This window comes from Balaenoptera borealis (assembly GCF_965194805.1).
Source record: "Balaenoptera borealis genome assembly, chromosome: 3".
NCBI lineage: Eukaryota > Metazoa > Chordata > Mammalia > Artiodactyla > Balaenopteridae > Balaenoptera > Balaenoptera borealis.
In genome coordinates, this window is record NC_138866.1 from 118,525,596 (window position 1) to 118,550,176 (window position 24,581).

A 24,581-nucleotide genomic window follows, 5' to 3' on the forward strand; every position below is an offset into this window, starting at 1 on the left:
CATCCAAAGTCTTATATAAAGTATATACATTAAAGAGAAAAATAACTGTGTTCTCTTGAGGTCAAAATCTTAAACTTTATGTTACATTCTTTCTAATAAGTTTTATTCAGTTTTAAATTTGCACAGTATTTTTTCTATATTTAAAAACACTTGCTAAATCTACTTACTTATATGTATGTATACAATATAATTTTTTTTAAATATAAGATGGTTAGTTATTTTTAAAAGAATATCTTTTGTACTTCAACCACAGCCTTTTACTTAAAATGTAAGAATTTTTTTAAAAAAGAACAAGATCAGCCACAGTACTTAAACAGAAACCAAGCCACATTCAGAGGTTCACTCCTACAAATAAATAATTTGCTTAGACTTTTCCAGTAATATAGATATAACACAGCCTCACACATTTTGTAATTTGTTATTCCCTGTTCACCTTTCTCCTGGAGTTACCCTTAATGTTTTGGGGGAAAGATGAGTTTTTCAATAGATCCATGAGTTTATTATTCTAAAAGGCCAATTTTTAAACATTTCATTATTTCTCAAGCGAGAGTATATGGAAAATGCAGAAGAAAGTTTTTAAATGGTCTACAATAAAATTAATTTATATTAATTAATGGCAATAAGAAGAACTATTATGGTTCTGTTTTGGGGGGGTTGTTTTTGTTTTTGTTTTAGTTTCTGCATCCTGGACTACTAAATTAATCTACTAATTGGCCTCCCCACTTCTACCCTTGTCCCCCTTGTCTACTTGTAAGCTACAGTCTACTCTTCACACAGCAGTCAGAATATTTTTTAAAACATAAGTCAGATCATGTCACTCCTTTGCTTAAAACCCTCTAGTAGTTAGTATTCTTGCCATAAATATTTAACCTGAAAGTAATAATTAGGAAGAAGTCAAGCAAACCCAAACCGTGGGATGTTCTGTAAAAGGCAAACAAACAAACAAAAAACTGGCCTACTGGACTCTTTAGATTGGGATCCAAACACAATCCAAAATCCTTACTAATATATGATCCGGACCCCCAAGAGATCACTGATAAAATTTCCTTCCACTTTCTCCCCTTCGCTCACTTCACTCCAATCTTCATGGCCTCCCTGTCTTTGAATTATGAAGGCAGCAAATACAATCCCATCGCAAGGCTTTTTAACAACACATCTGCCTAGAATTATTAGTAATTAGAGGAAAAAGCAGACTCCATTCCCTCCAAAAAGCTTACTATATCACAATGTATCAGTTTTCTATTGCTGTTTTCTATTGTCACCAAACACAGAGATTTAAAATAGCTACCACGTATTACTGCTCAGGAGTCTACATGTCAACTGGGCAGTTCTGCTGTGCTGGGTGAGACTGAGTAATCTCGGCTATGCACGTGTCTACAGTCAAATGGCCCAGCTGGTTGGAGGCTGACTGGTCTAGAATGGCCTCTTTCCCACGTCTGGTGATTGGCTAGATGTCTGTTGGGACAATAGGAGCAACTGGTAACCAGCAGTCTAGCCAGGCAAGTGTGGGTTTGTTCACAAGAGAGAACAGAAGCATGAAAGACCTTTTGAGACCTAGGCTCAACATCATTTCCAACATATTCTATTGTCCAAAGCAGAGCACACGTACAACCTATATTCAAGAAGCAGGGAAATAGGAAGAGTCACGTTGCAAAGACTATGGATACAGGGAAGGGTAGAGAATGGGGCCATTCTGTAATCAATCTACCACATATCATGACAAGAGCACTATTTCAAAATGCTGGTACATCTAAGACGTGGGGGTGAGGGGAACGAAAAATATAAAGGATGATAAAAAACTATACTTTGTTATAAATCCTATAAAGCCTGGTTTCTCAATCTTGGCACTATTCAAATTTTGCACCAGGTAAGACTTTGTTGTGGAGGGTGTGTCCTATGCATTGCAGGACGTTTAGCAGCACCCCTGGCATCTACCCACTAGATGCCAGTAGTACGCCCCCAAGTTGTAATAACAAAAAGGTCTCCCGATATTGCCAAATGTCTCTCAGGGAACAAAAATCACTTGTAGTTGCGAACCACTGCTACAGAGGAATGAATTAAGGTAAAGACAACTTGGTCTTATTCTTGCCAATATAACCTAATTTTACTTTAAAAGGCCGTTCAAATGATTCTAAAATGCAAACTTTACTTACGGACATGTAAGATGTATACCAAATTCTTAACAGTTTACATATTAAAAATTCAAAACTTCATTGACAATACTTAGATTCCTGCTAATTTAACCAAAAATATTACCAGATTTTTGAAGTCAATAGGAAAGACGTTAATTGTCAGAAGTTCAACTAAACTAACAGTACTGGCTCTAGGATTTGGTGTGGTACATATATAAACCCCAGATTGGTCTATTATTTATATTTTTATAACAAATAAAAATATAAATTATAGAAATAAAAGAAATGGTGGTGTTTCTCTCCCAACCTCCAAATATAAAACTCTGTCTCAAAACTACAGTTCATGTCCAATCCTCCTCTCTTCCCGTTTCAAGGCAATGGCAATATACCTCCCAATTCCACCTCTGACTCTAGCACCGATTACAAATGTGAAACACACCTAGAAAACCTCCGTAATAAATTACAGGAGTAGAAAGTCTCAATAAAAGAAGGAAGAAAACAACAAATCAGAACACTCCCTGGGCATATTGAAAACCTAGCAGTCATAGTCATGAAATATTTATTTATTGATCTAAACTGTTTTCACAATACTTATGTTCATAAAATGCTATATACAAACCAAACTGCTTCAGATGCATAAACTAAATATTCTCTAACTTACATTCATGTACAAATCTGTGATAGCTCTGGCCAAGTGAAGTCATATATACAAGAACCAATTTAAAGACACTTACTGGATTCTCTGGGTGAAAAAATAATAGTTTCTCCTTCAGAGAAAAGAAAAGAAAATGGGATAACCTGCTAACCCAGTGATGCACCAGTGAGCAGGGCTGGGACCAGGGTAAGGGGAGTGAAGTGCTTATGGCACCAAATTTAAGGAAGGACTCACTCTAAGGGGCAGGCAATGAGCCAAAACATGAGGCAAGCACCTGCTGTTTTACTCTCACCTCCAGTCCAGCAGGAATTGCACTTAACAGCAGAAACAGCACCCTGATTTCCGCATCCCCAAGGTCTGTCCTATACTAAACCTTGGCACTTACACCTTACTCATCATCTCTGTGACCCCTCAAAGAACTACAGGGCCTGCCTAACCTGCTAGTCTGATGGTACCAAACAAGGAACCGGGGAACCCAGCAGAAAGAGTCACCCACACGTATACAATTGGAACACTTAAGTTTTGAAATTATGAAGGTTGGAAAAAAGAGGCATTCCAGGAGCTCCAAAACTCTGTTCTTTATAAAGTTAGCCTTGCATTTAAAAGTGGTTTATAATTTTTAAGCATGCGTATTCACACTTTCAATGGAAATGTTATCATTTTCAACATATTTTCCCAATTATTGCTATTTAACTGAATCAGTGTTATCACCCAGGAACGCTGAAAAGCAATAGTATACCTTGTGGTTAACAATGTTAGTTTTAATAAAGCAGTTTCATACAAAAAATAACTATAGGATAGGGTTTCATCTTCATGATGCAATACTATTCTTTTCCTACTTAGGGTCCTCTTCAATGCTACTGAAGAGCAGACACAGGAAGTTTATCTTATAAGTTAGAATCAACAAAAACCCTACATGATCACCTCACTGCATAAAACGAGACACTTCATTTGTCTTAGGAGTACACCCAAACACACCACCACACCCAGCAGTGTTTGTCAAGGGTGCTAAGTGGAGTTCCTTCCTCTTTTGTGACTCACCCTTTCCCACACTATCGAAACAGTTCAACAGCAGGAATGCAATTAGATCTAAGCAATTAGGAAAACTGCTGTCCCATCTCCTCAATTGTGCATAGAAAGAGCTCTGATTAGTAGAGCTTAACTTGTACGACCCCTTGCAATAAAGCTCCTTATTAAGGCTAAATCACTTCAAGTGTCAAGTGGCTTGAAGACAAGTAATATTTGGAACAAGGCCTTTCACATCTTTATTTTAAAAGCCATAAATAAGCAATTTAAATCTACCTTTCCAATGGCCACGTCTTGACCTCTACACGGAATCTCTTTTCCAAAACTGCAGGCCTGTGCGTTCCTCTCAAAACAAGACAGCAAAAGCTATTTCCTCAGCAAATTAGTGATGTGGTGAATGATAAGGAATATAGGGGTTTTAGTGTATTACCAACAGGTTCTTTCTACCAATGATCTTAATTACATATATTTAATAATTAAGCCAAGGGAAAACACTCAGAAGCTTTTCACGTGTAACACTTGACGGTAAGAGCCTTTCAGGGCTATGAACGTGCATGTTCTCAGTAATAAATTCCCAAATAAAATTAAGTTCATAGTTTTACATAAATAAGTGTATTAAAATTATATTAATATAAGTATATTTTAATTATAAAAATTAAAGTCATAACAAAGAAAAGGAAAATAAAAATTTCATAATCGATAACTATGATCATCTTTGTATCTCCCCCGCTGGTCTTTTCCCATGTGAATTTTTACATGACTATTATCAGCTTGTACCTGTATTTTTTATTCTGATTTTTTTCACTTATAAGATTTTCATTTCTTCCATAGAATTTCTTCATATAGCAGTATAGACTATGGCAAAACAGTCCTGCATTTTCTACTGCCGTGTAAAAATTAACTACAAACTTAGAGGCTTAAAAACAGTTATTTATGAGTTCACAGGTCAGAAGTCCAAGTGGGGTTGACCGGGTTCTTTGATTAGGGTCTCTCAAGGCCATAATCAAGGTGCCAGCCAGGCTGGGTTCTCATCTGGGAAGAATTCACTTCCAGGCTCATTCAGGTTATTGGCAGAATTCCGTTCCCTGCAGCTATAGGTCTGAGGTCCCTGTTTCCTTGGTGGCTGTCAGCCCAGAGCCTCTCTCTCAGCTCCTCAAGGCCTCCCACATTCCTTCTCACATGGCCCCATCCATCCTCAAGCCAGCAACAACATACCAAGTCCCTCCTGTCCTTCAAATCTCTCTGCCTTCCAATTCTGCTGCAAGCCAGAGAAAAGTCTGTTTTTGAACTCTCATATGATTAGAATAGGTCCACCTGGATAATTTTCCTTTTGTCTAACTTGAATTCCAGTGGTTAGTAACCTTCAATTACATCTGCAAAATCTCATTTACCATGTAATATAACATAACCATGGGCACAGTATCTCATCAAATTCAAAGTCCTGGAGATTAAGATGGGAAATCAGGGAAGGCCATTTTTAGAATTCTGCCCACTACATCTCTGTCACAATAGAAAATGTATTTCTAACTGTTGATTATATAGTCAAAAAGCTTAAAGGTCATCTAGCCACTGGGCTAGAAAACTTTAACATCCTTTCTAATCTTAAAATGCTAAAAAATCTAATATTTAAACATGTTAAAGAAATAAAGTGTAAGGTTATTTTAAAACTTGTAAAGAAAATAAAATTATATGAATTTAAAAATTAGTTAAATTGAAAAAGGAGCTGAACTTCCCCCTAGTTTTTAAAAAAAAAAAAAAAAGACATGGTTTTGCAAAATTGTCACCTTTTGGAGCCAATTTTCTAGTTACACCAAAAGGCGAAGCATGAATGTGGAAACAACGGTTAGCACCAAATCATAATGCCTGGGTGAACCAGAAGCAAAGAACTCTGAAACCAGTGACAATTTCTATAGTACAAAACTCTAGTTTGATTCTTGCTATAAAGAGTAAAGGAGGGGACTTCCCTGGTGGCGCAGTGGTTAAGAATCTGCGTGCCAAGGCAGGGGACACGGGTTTGAGCCCTGGTCTGGGAAGATACCACATGTCGCGGAGCAACTAAGCCTGTGCGCCATAACTACTGAGCCCACATGCCACAACTACTGAAGCCCGCATGCCTAGAGCCTGTGCTCCTCAACAAGAGAAGCCACCACAATGAGCAGTCCGGGCACCACCACGAAGAGTAGCCCCCGCTCACCGCAACTAGAGAAAGCCCGCGCACAGCAACGAAGACCCAACGCAGCCAAAAATAAAAATTAATTAATTAATTAATTAAAAAGAAAAAAAAGAGTAGAGGAGGTAAATGGGCCAAATGAAAACCTAGCTCATAGACTGGCTATTCTACCCAAGGTTCATTATGGAAAACTAAGACTAAGGATACAACCCTGGGATCAGGCTGGCAAGGCATTTCAGAGTGATTCAGCCAGCTGAGTTTGGTATGAGATAGTCCCCATGCCCACCACATAAACCTAGCTAAGCAAAAAAAAAAAAAAAAGGAAAGGGGAGGGAAAGGAAGGAAGGAAGGAAGGAAGGAACCAAACCAAACTGAACCAAATCTGGCATATAGAAGGTGCTAAATCAATATCTGTTGAATGAAAGTAGAATGTAATAGACCATAAATGTTTGTTAGCCTTCAGGAACTGCCCCCCTCTGGACAGAGAAGAGAACTCTTTCTAAATCTCAGCTACTAATGGGCTAAACACTACTAATAGCCTGCCAATAAGCTGACACTGGGTCCAAGGTGGGGCAATCTTCAAGGGAACTGGATAGCAGTTCCTGGGAGCGAAAGAAGAAAATGAGGGCAGACAATAAAAGTGTTAACACCAAAAAAAAGTCTGAGAAATATGAGTGGAAGTGAAATTTTTAGTCTCAGAGTAACTGTAATTTATACAATGGCAAATATACAAGTAGATAGAATGTCCCTCAACAGAATTCCAAAGACTTGTTCCCAGCAAAATAAGTGAGATTCTGCCTATTTGTATTAACCAGTGGAAAGAGTATATTGATAGCTATGAATGATACCACAGAATGAGAAGCTCATACAGTTGTAAATATAAAACACTAACTATAGCTTCAACTCTATCAAACGTACACATAAGGTCTTCCTCAGCTGGCAAAACACTCTAAATCGAGGGTTCTTTATTCACCTGTGCTTATAATGATTATTAGCATAGCAAGTTAAGCTTTCAAAAGTATTTTTCAAACAACATCATCAGAACTTTGAGCTATTCATCCAAATTGACTATGAATCAGTGTACTTTAAAACAAGGCTAAGTTGCTACCATAGGAAGATGGAGACAGTGTTCTCCCCGCCCCCCTTGAGAGTTATTACCTCTAGTCTGGGACTGCACCTTCCCCACACTGCATCAGGTGCAGGGGACTTAGTGGGACTCGCTCAAGGCTAGCAGGCAAGGGCTCTGACCACTCGTCTGTTGACTGTGTGGCTGGCAAGTCACAACTTCTCTGGGTCTCAGGTGACCCATGTTTCTCTAACGTGTGCCTCTTCTTCTCCATCCCTTCCAGCATTGTTATGATTCAGGCCCTCACCAATCCTTGCCTATACTGCGGTAGCACACTCATAAACAATCTGCCCACCTCAAATCCATCCTGAACAGAGCTACCACAGTAATCCATCTAATAAAACACTTTTGATCATATGATTCGCCACTTCGGCATACACAGAACAAAGTCCAACACTTACAGTGTGGTATATTTTAAGCCATTCCAAGATTTAACCCCAACCTCCCCTCCTGCCTACCTCCCCTTCAATCCCCTTGCCTATTATTTTGGTGGCAAAAAGGTAAGCTGACAATCCAATTGCCCCTTCCCCCAACTCTGACATTTCTCCTCTCCATGCCTCTGCTCTTGCTGTTCCCTCTGAAAGGAATTTCTTCCTTTCCCGGATCACTCCTACCCACTTCTTTTAAGTGTCAGGTTAAGAGCCTCATCCTGCAGACTGGTGGTTGCCAGGGGGCAGGGGAGTTGGGAAGCAACTGCTTAATGCATACAGGGTTTTCTTCTGGAGTAATAAAAAAGTTTTGGAACCAGACAGAGATGGTGCTTACACAATACTGTTAATATACTATATGCCACTGAATTGTTCACTTTAAAATGATTACTTTTACGTTATATGAATCTCACCTCAATTTAAAAAAAAACTGATGAACTCATAAAAGTGCTAACAAAAGATCAAGATGAAAAAAAAAATTAATTACATGGGACTGAGTGAACTGATGAGGATGAGTATAATTTGTGTGACTTTCTGTCTGAATTTAAAAAAAAAAAAAATCCCACAAGGACTCAGAGGCAAAGAATATACAAATCAATTTTCACTGCAAAGTAAAGGAGCTGTTACAGTGAAGGATTACTGGACTGAATGTCAATATTATGACACAGTATGAGTGTGTTTCATGTTTGGTAATTGCAATCATTGTTGCTTTTGTTGTGGTCATCCATGTACAATGCTTGGTGTCAGTCTATTTATCTCTTGTAAAAATAAAATACAGTGTGTGTGTGTGTGAAAAAAAAAAAAAAAAAAAAAAAGCTGCAGCAGCAGCTCGCCCTGCAAAAAAAACCTTCACCAACTCCTCAGCCCCAGATTGGATCAGCACCTTGTACACTCCTCTATCACAGCAGTTATTACTTTATATTATCCATTTATAGAGCTCCCATACAGTATTTTGAGCCTCTTTATCTTCCTCATCTTCTCATGCCCCAGTGCTTAGCCTAGGCCCTCAAGAAATATTTTTTTTAATAAATAAAAAAAATAGAGATACCATTTACCTCCCTTGGGGCAAAAGGCTAGGGCAGATGATCTTTTGAAGATCTAGGTTATATAAAAGCCTGTGAGAGGACTTCCCTGGTGGCGCAGTGGTTAAGAATCCGCCTGCCCATGCAGGGGACACGGGTTCGAGCCCTGGTCCGGGAAGATCCCACAAGCCATGGAGCAACTAAGCCTGTGCACCACAACTACTGAGCCTGAGCTCTAGAGCCCGTGAGCCACAACTACTGAGCCCGCGTGCCTAGAGCCCGTGCTCCACAGCAAGAGAAGCCACCGCAATGAGAAGCCCGCGCACCACAACGAAGAGTAGCCCCTGCTCGCCACAATTAGAGAAAAGCCCACTCGCAGCAACGAAGACCCAACACAGCCAAAAACAAAATAAATAAAATAAATTTTTTAAAAAAGCCTATGAGAGCATGTATTAATTGGAAAGAAAAAGATCAGGAAAGACTGCTATTCATCTGGTTATAAAGGATAAAAATGGAATGACCTCTGGTGAGATTTTTTCAGGGAGTAATAGTAAGAACTAATATTTATTGAGCTAACTGCAATTATTAACCCCATTTTCCAAATAAGGAGACAAATATATTTAAGTAACTTGCCCAAGGTCATAAAGCTGGTTACTGGGAGCAGCAAGATTCAAGTCCAAGTCATCCAGACTGCAGACCTTGACCCTTTAACACTAACACACCAACCTGCCCCTTCACACTGCTCCAGGCATAGTTTCAAGAGCTATGAACGGACAGTCTTTGGCCCACAGTGTGCCTTTTCTAAGGCTGAGAAAACACTCCATTTTCCATATTTATCTACTTAACCATTGCCATGAATGTTGTTTATATTTCATAGTGTTTTTAAAATACAAAATGTTAATTTTTTAAAAGAATCCAACAGTCAAAAAAAATAGAGGTGAATCATAAAGTAGATCTCCCATTAAAAAGACCACTCACATGTCAATCAGCAAGTGTTTATGGGCTATTCCTCATGTACACAGCAGAAAAGATCAGAGTATGCCAGCCTCACTAGAACCACACACACAAAGACTTCCCCACCGGAGACTCATTTTCATGGTACCTCAACCTCTGCACAGGGTAAGTATCTTGCGGATAAGAAAACCATGGAATAACAAAAACCAGCTAGAAGAAAAATTACACATTCACTTTTCTGGTTGAGAAAGCATGATTGTTTTATGTCCTTCCCCCCCATCTTTAATAATGCCACAATCTGGTAAGAAAAAAATTAACCAAAAGTCAATGAGATTTTTAAAAATATATTTGTGCATCTGAAAGGGAAAACTTTACTACAGAGGTAATGTCAAGCCTTGACAACATATCAATAAAGTCAATATTAAAAACATATCATTTCCCCCCACCCCAAAAAGCATATACCCTTTTAGACACACATGTATACACGCACACACACGCACGCACGCACACACACACACACACACACCCCTCTCCAGAGAGTAAGCCAACGATTTTTAGTTCTATTGGATTCTCAGGACTTACTTTACCCATACATCCTCCATCTAATGCTAAAACCAAGGATGATGGGATAATGTACTGGGTGAACATACAAATATACACAACAACAAAAGGCAAAAGGGATACAATATGACAGTATTAATATCAAACAATGTAGAATTCAAGACAAAAGTTATAATGGGACAAATTACAGATTTTTATAATCACTAGTTACACTTTAAAAGAATATAAAGTAGCCAGGAAACTTAATGTATCAATTATCACAAAATTAAGTACATAAAGCAAAAACTGTTTGAAATATACAGGTGAGAGGACAGAAACACAACTATAGTGAAAGACACACTACTCTCAAAGCTACAATAGGCCAAAAAATAGCAAAAATAAAGATATAAAGCTCTTAAAGATCAATATGAACAAGGCATCAACAGAAAAAAATGGTCAAATAACATGAATAGACAATTCTTAAAACAAGAAGTGAAAGTGCCAACAAGCATAAAAATATCATCACACTCCCTAGAAATTAAAAACACAGATTAAAGCAATAAATTTTTTGGTTCATAAATGTTTTAAATAATAGCATCCATTACTGGAAGGGTGTGTGGAATGCAACAATTTTATATACTGCTGGATGGAACACAAATTGGTTTTGAGACTTACCATAAAAGGCATTCCTTTTGCCCAAACACCCCGCCCCACAATTTTTTTGGTCTTTGGCTTAAGGTACAAATCCCATAGCTTTAAATTTTAAATTATATCAGCTCACAATGGTTAAGGACACGGGTTCCAGAGTCAAGCCACCTGGCTCTCCACTTATTAGCGATAGCACCTTGGGCAAGTCAATTATTTAACTGCCATCTATAAAATGATGGCAATAGTACCCACTTCTTAGGGTTGCTGTGAGGATTATGTGAGTTCATGTAGAGAACTTAGAACAATGCCTGGGACATACATGCTCAAAAAATACTGGCTATTGGCACTTGGACTTCTTATAAGTTATTTCTTTTTAAGTAAATTCACTAGCATTTACTGAGTTCTCCTAATGGGACATTTGTATCTGCTCAAATCATTTCAAATTACTTGTAATTTTAAGTACAAAGTTTCTTAGAATCAAATATGATTCAAAAAGATATACATATCATTACTGCAGCATTAAGGTAATTAAATGCTGACTAAATAACAAAGAGGCACTATGAAATCTTTAAAAATAGCCTAACCTGTGGTTTATAATCTGGTGAATAGAATTACAGTTGACTTGTTTTGTTCTTTATCTTCAACTATATTTTGTTTTCTACAAGGAGCATGTATGAATTTTATGGGGGAAAAAAAGATTTTTAAAAACAACAGATAGCCATTTATCCTCATTGTTTCAGTCAGGCATCTACTCTCTCTCAAGGGCACTTGGCAGTCTGATTCAATTATATAAATACAGTTCATCAAATCCCATCCTTGGTCAGAGCTTTAGTCACTCAACTGTATCGGTTCGTGTTTTACACTTCATTTTGGAGACTATACTATTTGGAAATAAATTAGTCCACATTGATAATATTCAGGATTCCTGAGAATAAAAAAAGTCCAACAGACAACTGTTTTTATAACTACAAACAAGTGAGTTTATTCTTGTGTTTTTGTGCTATATTTTTAAACCTGGAAGAGCTATTACTCTTTCTAACTATATAAAAGCTATATAAAGCTTTTAATTGTTTTATGATTTAGGAAAAGGCAATATGCATGTATTAGCCTATCATTCTGCTTATAATTTCAGGAAGTACATTTCAATGATCTATTTTTAGGCAAATTGCCTACAGAAATCAATTTGACTTCTCTTGCATAGATAAGCTCATGCAGGTGGAAATTTTCAACAATCTGTTATATCCCTTATGTGAGGTTAGACAAATGCTTGCATAATCTGTAACAGGACAGTAAAGGTTTCTATATGATAGAGATGAAACAGAGAATACGTGAGTTATGTTTAAATCTAATATTCTGGGATCTAGGTTTCTTCACCAAGTCTACTACCATAAGTTAAACAGGGTTAATGAGAACAAAATTTTGCTGGCTATTAGCTAATTCTAGGGGGAAGGGGATAAGAGGGAAAATGAACTTGTTATTAACAGGATAATTTCTGAAGATGAAACTTTACTAACTCCAGTCAGAGATCTCTCTAAATGACAGTTTAAACTTGTCAAGGAATTCAAAGTTTTAATTCAAGGTAAAAAAACAAAAAGGAAAGAAAAATCTTCCTTTGACTATCCCCCCAAGCTGTCACCCCATAACTCCTTACTTTCACTGAAATTCTTGTCAATAACTCATCTGCATCATCCCTTACCAGAACACCAAAATTTGTTTTCAAATCCGATGCTCCCACAATAGGCAATATCATTTCACAGCTCCACACCATTGTGCTCACTTCTCTTTTGCCTGCAGTGCCCTTCGAACTGTCTGTCTGGCCCAGGTTCAAGCTTCTCCTTTCTACTTTTATCCCTGACCCTACCCTACATATCTGTGCTCTCACAGCAATTTATACACATCTATTGATATATTATGGCTCTTAACATACTGTAGTATTGTTATTTTATGTCTAGTTCTCTTAAAATTCATGAAGGCCATGACTTGATCTTTCTTATTATAGAAACTTTAGAACATATACAAAATAATATCACAAAAGTAAATACAGTAGTATCATTACCCAACCAGCTACAATAATTATTAACTCACAACTAATCCTATTTCAACTATACCCCCCACTTACTTCTCCCACCCACCCACAGACTATTTTGAAGCAAATTCCAGACTTCACATCATTTCACCTGTAAATAGTATACTTTTAAATGTTTCCCTGAAAGACAGACCTCTTTATAAACGTAACCCCATTACTACCATTGTCACACTTAAATCTTTTAAAATGATAATTCCATAGTATCAACACAAGTCCAGTCGGCATTTACATTTCCTCAATTGTCTTATAAACTTTTATTTTTACAATTATTTAATCAGGGTCAAATGAAGTCTACCATTGTGATTAGTTAATATGTCTCCTAAATCTCTCTTAATATCTAGATTTCTCCTCCATTTTTTTCTTCTTCTTAGAATGTATTTTTGAAAAAACTAGGCCATTTGTTCTAGAGTTTCCCATGATTAGAATTTTGCTCATTGCATCCCCATGTTTCTCTGTCCTCTGTATTTTCTGTAAAATGGTGGTTAGCTCTAGAGGCCTATCATATTCAGGTTTGGCTTTTTTGGCAAGACTATTACTTAGTAGGAATGAATATTTCCATCAGGAGATAAATTATGTCCAACTGTCTTTTTTTTGAGACATTAGTAGCTACTCATAAATGACTGTCTGGATTCTATAGCCATTGATTCATGGGGAGCTGTAAAATTGTGATATACTAATTCTATCGTCCCTTCTTCATCTATTAGCTGGGGTAAAATACCTTTTATAAAAAAGAAACTTCCCCTTATTGAGTATTTGGTTACCCTGAGAAAAAGCCCAATTTTCATTCTTTCTCTTTATTTTCTGGATCTTAAAAGAACACATCAGTTCTTTATTATGAACTCAAAGATTTATTACAGAATTCAGTCCACTGCCATATCACCCTTATTGATGACCAAGCAGTCCCCATCACTGGTCGCCTCTTCAAGTTGGCTCCCTCTAGAGTCCTGATCTTTGATAACTTCTTTGCCTTCTAGTGTGACAAAGGATGCCATGCTCATCTTGCACATTTTCTGCTCCCAACTTGGAATTATCCATTTCTTCAAAGATGACCTAATTATTAATTCAGTCTTGAGCCTAGCTCATGTGTGCCATAAATGTTTCCCAAACTAAACAAAGCAACTGCCTTATTATGAAACTAATGATTTTAAATTTGAAAAATGTGTATGATGCACAATAAATAAATGCACAATCATTACTCCACTCTTATTAAAAGAAGTAATTAAAATGCTTAACTACTCCTCATTTAAGTTCTTGGACTCATTATGTACTAAAAGACATACCAAAGCAACTCAACCCTTCTGCTTTGGTATTATAATAAAGTTCAGCAATTAAAGTCAGCGTGATGACCTGGGCAAAACTGCTGCTGGGCTGAAATCCAGAAGTATAAAAAGAGGGCTTCTTTATTGTGATCTTCCTTCAAGAACCACAAGAAATACAAAGCAGGGGTAACCCTAGGAAACTGTCTGAATAAAGCTTTAATTAAGGTAAACATTTTTAATTAAAGGTTGGCATCTTTAATGAAAATGAGTAAACACTGCTCAATTAAGTATCATGAGTTTAAACTAAACATAACTATTTGTGATCTTAGTTTTCACATTACCACAAAATCATCAATATAAGAATAACAATAACATCCTTTCAAACACGCCCATATCCCTGAGTGGAAAACACAAATGCCTCATTCTCGAAATCACAACTAAAACAAAATCATATTTAATCCTTTATGCTTTCTAAATATCTCAAACTTCTACTCTTGGTGGGAACCAAAAGAAGTTTTTTAAAGATTTTTCAGTTTCTATATTTGTAACTCTAAATTCTTTTGGAAATACCGAAATTTCTTCAGGGTACTGAGACATTACGAAGATGCTTTAGAACATAATTGGTTGCTGATTTATAAAATTCATTGCCCCATTTTAACTGAAGCCTAAAGAAAGGGCAGCAAAAATAATCACTGCAGAACCTCCCAGGTCAGAGATTACCAGTATAGGTACAATTTAAAGTGGAACCCCCTTCCAAAATGTCGCCTTGCAATACTGCTTTGCAGTTTAATTACTACTCAAATTTCCTAATCTGAACTAGGTGAAAATGAAACAAGCTTATTCTCCCTGTACATATAACTGTACACATAACTGACTGTACATATAATTGACTAGATCTGAAATAGCATTTACAGTCATTTTTTTTTTAATTACCGCTCTTACTTTTTTTTTTTTTTTTGGCTGCGTTTGGGTCTCCGTTGCTGCGCGTGGGCTTTCTCTAGCTGTGGCGAGCGGGGGCTACTTTTCATTGCGGTGTGCTGGCTTCTCATTGCAGTGGCTTCTCTTGTTGCAGAGCACGGGCTCTAGGCACGCAGGCTTCAGTATGTGCAGTATGCGAGCTCAGTAGTTGCAGCTTGCAGGCTCTAGAGCACAGGCTCAGTAGTTGTGGCACTCGGGCTTAGTTGCTCTGCGTCATGTGGGATTTTCCCGGACCAGGGATCGAACCCGTGATCCCTGCATTGGCAGGAGGATTCTCAACCACTGCACTGCAGGGAAGTCCCTACAGTCATTTAATTATCCCTTTCAGAAACCCGAAGCTCCAATTTAGTAATTAAAAATAAATCTAACAACAAAAATTGTCTTATTTTATGATCAAAAGCTGCAGCTATCTCCAGATTTAGCTAGTAAAGGACTCTCAAATGTATTCTATGCACAACTTATAATTGTGAACTATATTTATTTATATGTGTATGAACACACTCCCATTTAGTGAACTCTAAACTCATTGACATATTTATAACCACGGTACTACTCAGAATATTTGAAATGCCTTATATAACATATAATTATAATTTAGCATGTTAAGCTAATATGCTATATTTCACATATGATAATATCATAAAATATTTACATACCTCAGTCTATTTCTAATGTGTCTCCAGATAAGCTTAAATAAATACATGAAGAAAACTATTTATGAAATACACATTTTAAAATTTTTTCTCAAAGTTGTACAAATCATGATCATTTCCCTGATGATTAAATGAATGCTTTAAGATTCAAAATAGGTAGCCACGAGGGGAAAGTGGAAGAGAAAGAAGAAAGCAAGATGTATACCTCTTACCTTACACCAGAATAAATTCTATATGGATTAGAGAGTTAAATGTAAAAAAAAAAAAATGAAACAACAAACAAAAAACTAGGTGAAACCAGGGAGATTTTTCTTTTTTTTTTTTTGCTTAATATTGCAGAGTGGAAAGGCCAAGATATAACATAAACTTAAAAAGTCATAAAATAAAAGGTTGATAAATTTAATTGTACAAAAATAACTACACTCTGCCTAGCAAAAGCCACCATAAACAAAGTCATACGACAAACAACCAATTAAGAAAAAACATTCATATTAAAAAGGCTAGGGCTTCCCTCGTGGCGCAGTGGTTAAGAATCTGCCTGCCAATGCAGGGGACACGGGTTCAAGCCCTGGTCCAGGAAGATCCCACATGCCGTGGAGCAACTAAGCCTGTGCACAACTACAGAGCCTGCGCTCTAGAGCCCAGGCACCACAACTACTGAGCCCACGTGCCACAATTACTGAAGCCCGCACGCCTAGAGCCCATACTCTGCAACAAGAGAAGCTCACGCACTGCACCAAAGAGTAGCCCCCGCTCACCGCAACTAGAGAAAGCCCGCATGCAGCAACAAAGACCCAATGCAGCCAAAAATAAATTAATTTTAAAAAATAAAATAAAAGGTTAATTTCCCTGATATAAAGTACATACAAATGAATAGGAAAGAAATCAACAACCAAATAGAAAAATGGAAAGGGTAAACTGTTCACAGAAAAGAACATGGAAGGAGCTTTTAAAAATATGAAAAGATACTCAACTTCACCCATAATAAAAGAAATACAATTTCAAACTATCCTGAGATACCGTATTTACCTATCAGGCTGGCAAAACTTAAAAATCTGAGCGAACTTTAAAGAAAAGCATGGTAAGTGATAATTACTCACACATTGGGTACATGACGCACAGAGGAAATTTAACAACATTCTTTAAAATTACATATGCACATATCCTTTAACCCACCAATCCCACTTTTAGGAACTGATCCTACAAGTATATACACACACACACACCCCACTTGAAATATATACAGGTTTATTCATCATACCATTTTTTATTATAGCAAAAGATTTGAATGGGGATCCTCTGAAAGGGCCTAAATACTGGAGTTTAAAAAAATATATGGAACAGCGGGTACAATGTGTTACCATTTCTATAAAGGGTGAATACTTGTATTAATATTTGCTTGTATATGCTAAACTCTCTCTGGAGGGATATGCAGGCAATTGATAACACCATTGGCCTCTGCGGAATGGTGGGGAGCAGGCAGAAAAACTGAAGGACACAGGTGGGAGAGGGGCTTTTTGCTGTAAATAATTTTGTTCCTTTTAAATATTAAGCCATGTGCTATGTTATCTACTCAAAAGCAAATAAATAAAATTTAAATATTTTTGAAGGCAAAAAGATTTAAAAAAAGATGCTCAGTCATAACAATACATACACATGTGACCAAATAGGACATTAGAGATTATGGGTTATAGACTGAAAAGCAGAAGGAATCTATTTCCCTTGTACATGTATTGTACTCTATCAATGCTTGGTTTGGTTTTATTAGTCATCACACTCATTTATTTTCATTTGAATATTTTACAAAATTTATTTGAATATTTAACTAATACTGAGAAATGTTCACTTTTTCTAAGCAGGTAGATTCTATTTTTTTATACCATATATTTCTCTTTATTTTTATGCCGTTATTTTAAGAAAAATAACAGAATGCTCAGTGTAACAAATGCTGAAGACTTAAGCTCAGAGAGCTGCGCTTCACGTGCCAAATGTATAAAATGCAAACTGGCATGCTGATAATACCAATAACAACTAAACACTCTGCATTTCTAGAAGAGAAAACAGGCTAAAATTAAGGTGTACAAACCTAGAAATGGGATGTGAACCCTTAGTGCAAACCAAATGGGTATAATACTGTGAATAATCCTAGAAAAGTATATCTTTAAAGCTGAAAACAACCTGCACTACAAAGAAGTTGAATCTTTAACTCAGCTACCTATAGTGACCTCTGATATCACTAAATGACGTTTCCGCCAATTATTTTATTTTAAAAAATAATGTGAAAGTAATCATTCCTTCTATGGGCTAATTAAACAATTTCATGCTTTATTAAACAATAGCAAATCATCAAATATCATGCCATATGAAGCTATTCCTTTTTTTTGTTTTTTTTTTTCAGTTGGGAATTAAAGAGCCAAGTTTCGCCACAATTTCCTTTAAGTCCAAGTAAAATCATCCTAGAAGTAGTCAGGTGGGGAGAAAGGCACAATTCTGAATTCACTCAAAAGCCAAAGTACATGAATTAGTATTCTCATAAAAAGCATATAATCATTGGGTAAAACCTATGTAAACTTATTAAGGTCCGTTTTAATTACTACAAATGGGCAGCCAGGCATTTTGAGCATTACATCTCGTTTACGTTTCTGACTCTTCCAAGACTTTTAAAATAACGTTTATTCTAATAATATAGAATGTTGGTGATATGGCCAACTCTTCTAACTTGCCAAATTATCTAAATCCCAACATCTGCGGTCAGGCTGTTTCTCAAGATTTCTGTTCTCCTGCCAACTTGAGAGGCCCGGAGAACTTCTTAGCGCGCACACTGAGGCCGGGCTGCAGATCTGCGCCGAATGGAGGTCTACACGGGTCTGTCCCACAGGTGAGACTTACACGGTCCCACAAGACAACCACCTTCACTTCCAGGGTCACCACCCATTGGGGGCGTTGTCTTTACAACTACACCCGATTCCATCTGCCTCACTCAGAAATCAAACTTTCCCAGGGACCCCGCGACAGCGTCCAGCACACGACGTCCACCCAGCCCGGCAGCGCTCACCCACGGAAGGTCCGGAGTCCGGGCGGGGCGGCGCCAGGTCCACTGCCCTGCCCACCTGGACTGCGGGGCGCCAAGCCCCCGCCCGGCCCGCAGCTCCGGGGACTGAGGGGCGCCCGCCTGGGCCCCGCGGAATCGGGCCGGGTCAGAGCCGCGCGTGGGATGAGGGGGCCAGCCTGGGAGAGGGGAGGGGCTGGGGTCGCCGGGGAAGGGCCGGGGTGGGGGACAACCCCGAAAACCGAATTGAGGAGGAGGGTGCGATCCAATCCCGAAGACCAGGAGCTGGGAGACCCGGGGATGAGGGGCGGGAAAGGGATTCGTCGAGGCCCGGGGGCGGCGGTGGGCAGGGTCCCCAGGGTCTCCGGGCCGACGCGGAGCCCTGGCCAGAGGAGGGAGGAGGAGTCGCCGGGGCCGACCCAGCGGGACGCCCTGAGGCAAAGCCGAACAGAGGAGGACTCCGCGGCTCGCGGGAGGGCAGCGCCGGGAGTCCGGGGCGCCCACCGGCCGCGGGACTCACCGCGCTGGCGGCGGCGGCGGCGCCGGACGGCGCGGGGCCGGACGCGTCCTGCCTCCTCAGGCGGGACTTGAGGCTCTTCATGGCCAAGTCCTGGCAGTCCCGCTCCCGCCGAGCGCGGCGCGTCTGACCCGCGCGCGAACCTTAGAGTCTGAGGGCTGCAAGCGCGCAGAGGAGGCGGCAACGCTGGCGGTCCCAGCCCCACCTGCCTGCCACCTGGGGGCCCCTGGCGGCGGTCGGCCCAGGGCCTGCGGCGCGGCTCCCCTACCACAGCCAATCCGCCTGCGACCCTGGCGGGGATGGGGCCGACCCCGACCAATAGGAATCCTGGAAGGGGGAGGGACTTCCCTTTCAAACTTAATAACACCCTTCCTCTCCCTGCTGGAGAAAAAGTTTGGAACTTCTGCTGGGGGAGTGGCAGAGGTGGGCGGCCAGCGGTCTGGAGAGACGCAAGAGGCAGGCTCCAGACCATCGGCGCCCGCCTACCTGGGTGATGGAGCCTCAGGTCTAGAGAGAGCATGGGGTCCAGCCTACACCAGCTCTCACCTTCCCGGACTCCCTTCCTCTTCCCACCCACGTGCTCTTTCCCAAGTAGAGTTCCCTTCCTTCCGTCTGATCCCAGAAAGCACTCCTGGTCACCTGCACACACACCGGCTTTCAAGAGCAACTTCCCTTACATCTGCTGATGTTTTACTACACAGATCCCAGTATCTGGAAACAACCACGCACATCAGAAACTATAGAAAAATAAAACAGTTTCTAAAGAATAACGTGCCTGTTGTACAGAAATACAAATAGTTAAGAACAGACTTTGAAAGATGTTATAGAAAAATCAAAGCACATGTCAGGTGCTCAATAGTTATTTGCTGAGTCCATAAACCACTGCTTTGGAGGGAAAGAGATGGAAAATGGAGGGGGAGAGCTTTAATTAAAAAATGGCCAAAGTGATATAAAAAGCTGTAAAAGAAAAAAATATTGTCCCTTCTTCAAAAAAAAATTTTGTTTCCTGTAGAAACACATTACTGGTAAAAGCATACAGTGAAATTAATTCATCCTGCCCAGAAATCTGGATTATTGAGAATTATTTAAGGGAAGGATGGGTAAACAGGCAAGTGAGCAACACCCAATAATTTGTTACAGTGAAATCTTCAGAAGTCTTCCTTGGAGTCAGTTTTTCCCAGCAAAATGTTTATTCTAGCATTCACCCATTTGAAAAGACAAACAATCCACATTTCCGACTAGCAAAGTACTCTTTCTGTCTGAAAGGTCAGTCTCTTCTTTGGAGTTTCCTTAGAATAACTCAAGGTTTTATTCAAATAGTGTAAGAAAGTTTTCAGAACTCTTTCGGAGAGACAGTATTTAAAGACTGTGTTAACCCTTACCAAAATAGTAAGTAACAATGAACTACTTGAGAAAATTATTAAATTTTCTCTTGATTAGTTCTATGGAAGGAAATTTTCTTTGACTCCTCCTCCTTCCTCAAGATCTACAGCCATTCAGTTTTGTTGGCTCTTCATAGTATCTGTGGATGGCTAGTTCCTCTGTCCTCAGCTGCCACTGCATATCCAAAATTATCTCATACCTGGATATTATAGAAGCTTTCCAACCGGTCACCCGATCTCTAGTCTCACTTCTCCTGTCACCAATAAACTACCAACCATCATCAAAAAATCTTACAAAATATTGCTCCCTTGCTCAAAAACCTTCAGCAGCTAATGAATAAAATTTAACTCCTTTACTTGGCATTTAAGGCTCAACAACATGAACCCAACCCTGTTCTCCAGCTGACACTCCAAGCAAATAACTCTTCAGCCCATTCCTCAAACATGGGTCTTGCCTTTTAATTTCCATATCTTTATGCATGTTGATCCCTCCTCCAGTAATTTTCTCTCTGTCTACATTCATCTAACAAAATCCTACTCCCCCCCCCCCAAGAATGATGGAAGAGAGCACAAAGGGAGCTTCTAGAGTATTGCACTATTCTATCTGATTGTATAACTAGTGTGCTGGTTACATAACTAATGTGTTCAGTTTGTGAAAATTCAGTTAGCCTTTAGTCTTTATGATATGTACACTTTTGTGTGTGTTATACTTTAATAAAAAAGTTTTTTAAAATCATACATCCATTCCAAGTGCCCACCTCTCTAGTAGGTAGTGGGCTACTAGATCACTCAACTGAAAGTGATCTCTCCATCCTCAGAATGATTACCTTGAACCTCTCAGATGATACTAATACATATGTTCTGAACAAGCATTATTTCACTACTAGACTTCAAACTTCTTAAAACTAGGGAATAACTGATATATGTTTGAATTCCCTAGAGTGCTCAGCATGTACTAGGTGCTCAATAAATAGTTCTGAATAGATTGATGCATTCTTTTTGGTTATCAGGGTGAATTATAGTTTGTTGTGTGTATTCATGTAACACAGGATTGGTACTTTCCCTATGGTGAATACTGGGTATCTCCTGTAGCATCCAAGTTCTCATAGTCCTGGCCTCTTTTCAGTTGTTACTGGATAAAGCAAAGGAAGCAGACAGAGCCACAGTACAGCTTGCATCAGTTTCCAAAAATGTTTGGGCAAGTTATTTTTATGAACAGTCTGCACAATGTCCCCATGGTGTCTTGTGTTCAGTGGCCTTTGTGGATTTTTCCAGGCTAGAAACTTGATAGCTAATGTCTGCTTATTCCCATTTGAGAGCTGCTAAGTAAATAGCACTGGTTTGTGTATGTGCAGTACATCTTTTTTATATTGATCTGGAAGCTCCCCACATGAAGTAAAGTCACTATTATTAGCATTCAGCCAGACAGGTTTTGTTTTTTAACTATTACCACTATTGTTTATTTTTATCTTCCCTTCAGAGCAAAAGGCACTTATCAAATCTAGAAGGAATTTATTTGGTACCATGCTGAATCTATATGAATTTTTTTGTTTGTTTTGCTTCTTGTGTTTTATAAGATATGAAACCCGGAAGGGAAATGCATCTTTAAAAATTATTTTAATAGGTTACACATGCACAATGTAAAGATTCTCAAATAATACAGAAGGGGAAAAGTGAGTCTCCTCACCACCTCTATTCTTTGTCCCTGGCTGTCAAGGAACTTGTGTTCTAGACTGGGGGACAAAGCTAACATACACAGCTTAACTGGAGAACAACTACTTACTGAGCTGTATGGTAGATTGCAGATGTGGGTGGTATTCAGGGAAGGAAAGATCAGGAAATTAGTCTGCATGAAGGGAGGGTACCCATGGTTGGGAGGAGCTTCAGCGAGTGCACTGAGAAGGGACACCAAGATGACAAAGGATTCCCAGGGGACCAGCCATAGCAGATAAGAAAGCACCTTTGGGAGCTGCTCACTGATAATGATGTGATGATAATGGCAACAAGACGACGAAGACAAGATGAATCAGACACACAGAATCAAAAAGTTACACTTAACACGATCCCCTTTCAAGCAGGAAGATCTCCTTCAGACAATCTTCAGTTATGAATTTTATATCCAACGACTTCCCTCTTCATTTTCAAAGCTTCCTACCAGTTCTGGTAGCCCCAGGGAACCCAGCCAACAAAGTCAGTCAATAATTCCATGGAGGATCCCAGAATATCAGTCATTCTCTGCCAGCTCAGATACCAAAGCAGATAGGTGGCAGAACCACATGTAGCCAGGGGGTCATGAGGAAAGACACCTCCACCTACAACTCATATGGCAGCCCCAGGGATGAAAGACCTGAGGCCGTTCTCACACCTTCTTCTGTTGCCACAGTCAAAACAAAAACACAATGCATAAGAGAGCTTTAAAAAAATAAATAGGTGATCTTTGGCACTAATTTTAAAACCATCTGCATTTCTAGTAAGCTCTCCAATGACTACATCCTGGAGAACTAGGGTGGGAGGAAGAAAAGTGGGAAGAAGAGATAGCTGCTTCCCTCTTACAGAAACTTCTTTAATCTCCCCCATTGACGGTTGTTTTGTGCTCTGCTATAGCAATCTTAAGCCTACCAATTACCTCCTGAAGAGGGCTGATTTCCATCTAACTCTCTGTCCTCCTTGGCATTTACAGACTGTCATTCACCTATGACACATCAAGTGTGTCATCAGTTTCAGTACTGAAAGAGGGAGAAGAAAAGCAGGGAGGGGCGTGGTCAGGAACAAAACCAGATTTCCCTGACATAATTGAGCTCACACCTAAAAGCTGCCGAGATACCCACAATTTTTTCTCTGAATTCAGTTCTAATGTCAGAGAATCCAACCCATTTCATTTGGTGAAAATTAACCTTTGTTATCAAGTCTTGATTACACACAGTTCCAGAAATACCGCTGGCCTCACTTTATGAGATTGATGGCCCTCAGTGCTCATGGCAGAAGCTCTTGATTGCTCCTTTTAAAACAGGCTACTCATCCTGGAACCCAGATAAACGCAGAGCATTTGGTTCAGGAATCAGTAACCATCTGACTTCCATAATGAACTTTCCTGGATTCCAGACCTTGGATTTTTCTTATCTTGGCCAGCACACCAGGATATGCACAAACAATGAGCCAAAAGACTTTCAAGCCTTCAGCACTGTCGAAGTGGAATAGAAAAGTTTCTTGCTTTTGAATTGAAAATATGGCAAATAAAGACTATCTCTACAGATTTTAAGTGATAGTTTATGTGTCCTCCTTATAATTTTTCCCTTCCAACTCTCCAGGGGTCTTTTATAATTCTGGCAAGGTATTATTAATACTCCTGATTGAATAATTACTAGTAAATTATGTGACTGGTATACCTTCAGTTACTCCACACCAATCTTTGCTACTCATCCTAATGAAACGACATTCCAGACAGAATAAGTCAAGGTAAATCTCACTTTCAAATATGCTTGGTAAATGCCCCAAACTTTATGATACATATTTAACAGTGATCTTACAGTAGCTTAAATTAAAATTACCATTGACTAGGGTAGTTTAAGTTATGCTGAAAAGAAGGTCATAGGCAAAATATTGGATAAATAGATGTTCTAATAAAGTTATATATAAACACAGCTTATTATGTATATTAGATATTATATTATTATATTTTACATCATACAAGATTATATTATATTATTATTTATAAGTACTATTTATTTATATTATTACTTATAAGTACTATGGAATTCTTTAATAAAATATCTTCACAAATTAATTAATCTTCACAAATTAATAAATCTTTATGTAAGTCCTAATTTTCATATAAAAAGAAATTGAACCCACATTAGTGTGGGTAAACTTGTATTTCAACAGATTAATCTTAAAAATCAATGTCATAGAGGATTTATGTATGTATGTATGTATGTTTGGATTTGGTTACCAAAACT

The 24,581-nt window shown here is 38.8% G+C and overlaps 1 protein-coding gene across 2 annotated transcripts in view; it reads right to left on the bottom strand.

The window, feature by feature from the left end:
• UACA (uveal autoantigen with coiled-coil domains and ankyrin repeats) overlaps nt 1-19,503 on the bottom strand; it is an 86,743-nt gene extending 67,240 nt beyond the window's left edge. For both annotated transcript variants that reach the window (XM_082383564.1, XM_082383563.1), the window contains exon 1: nt 19,247-19,503. In XM_082383564.1, the coding sequence (XP_082239690.1) occupies nt 19,247-19,327 (81 nt within the window). In that variant the 5' untranslated portion in view covers nt 19,328-19,503. The remainder of the gene's footprint in view (nt 1-19,246) is intronic.
• Nucleotides 19,504-24,581: the final 5,078 nt, after the last annotated feature.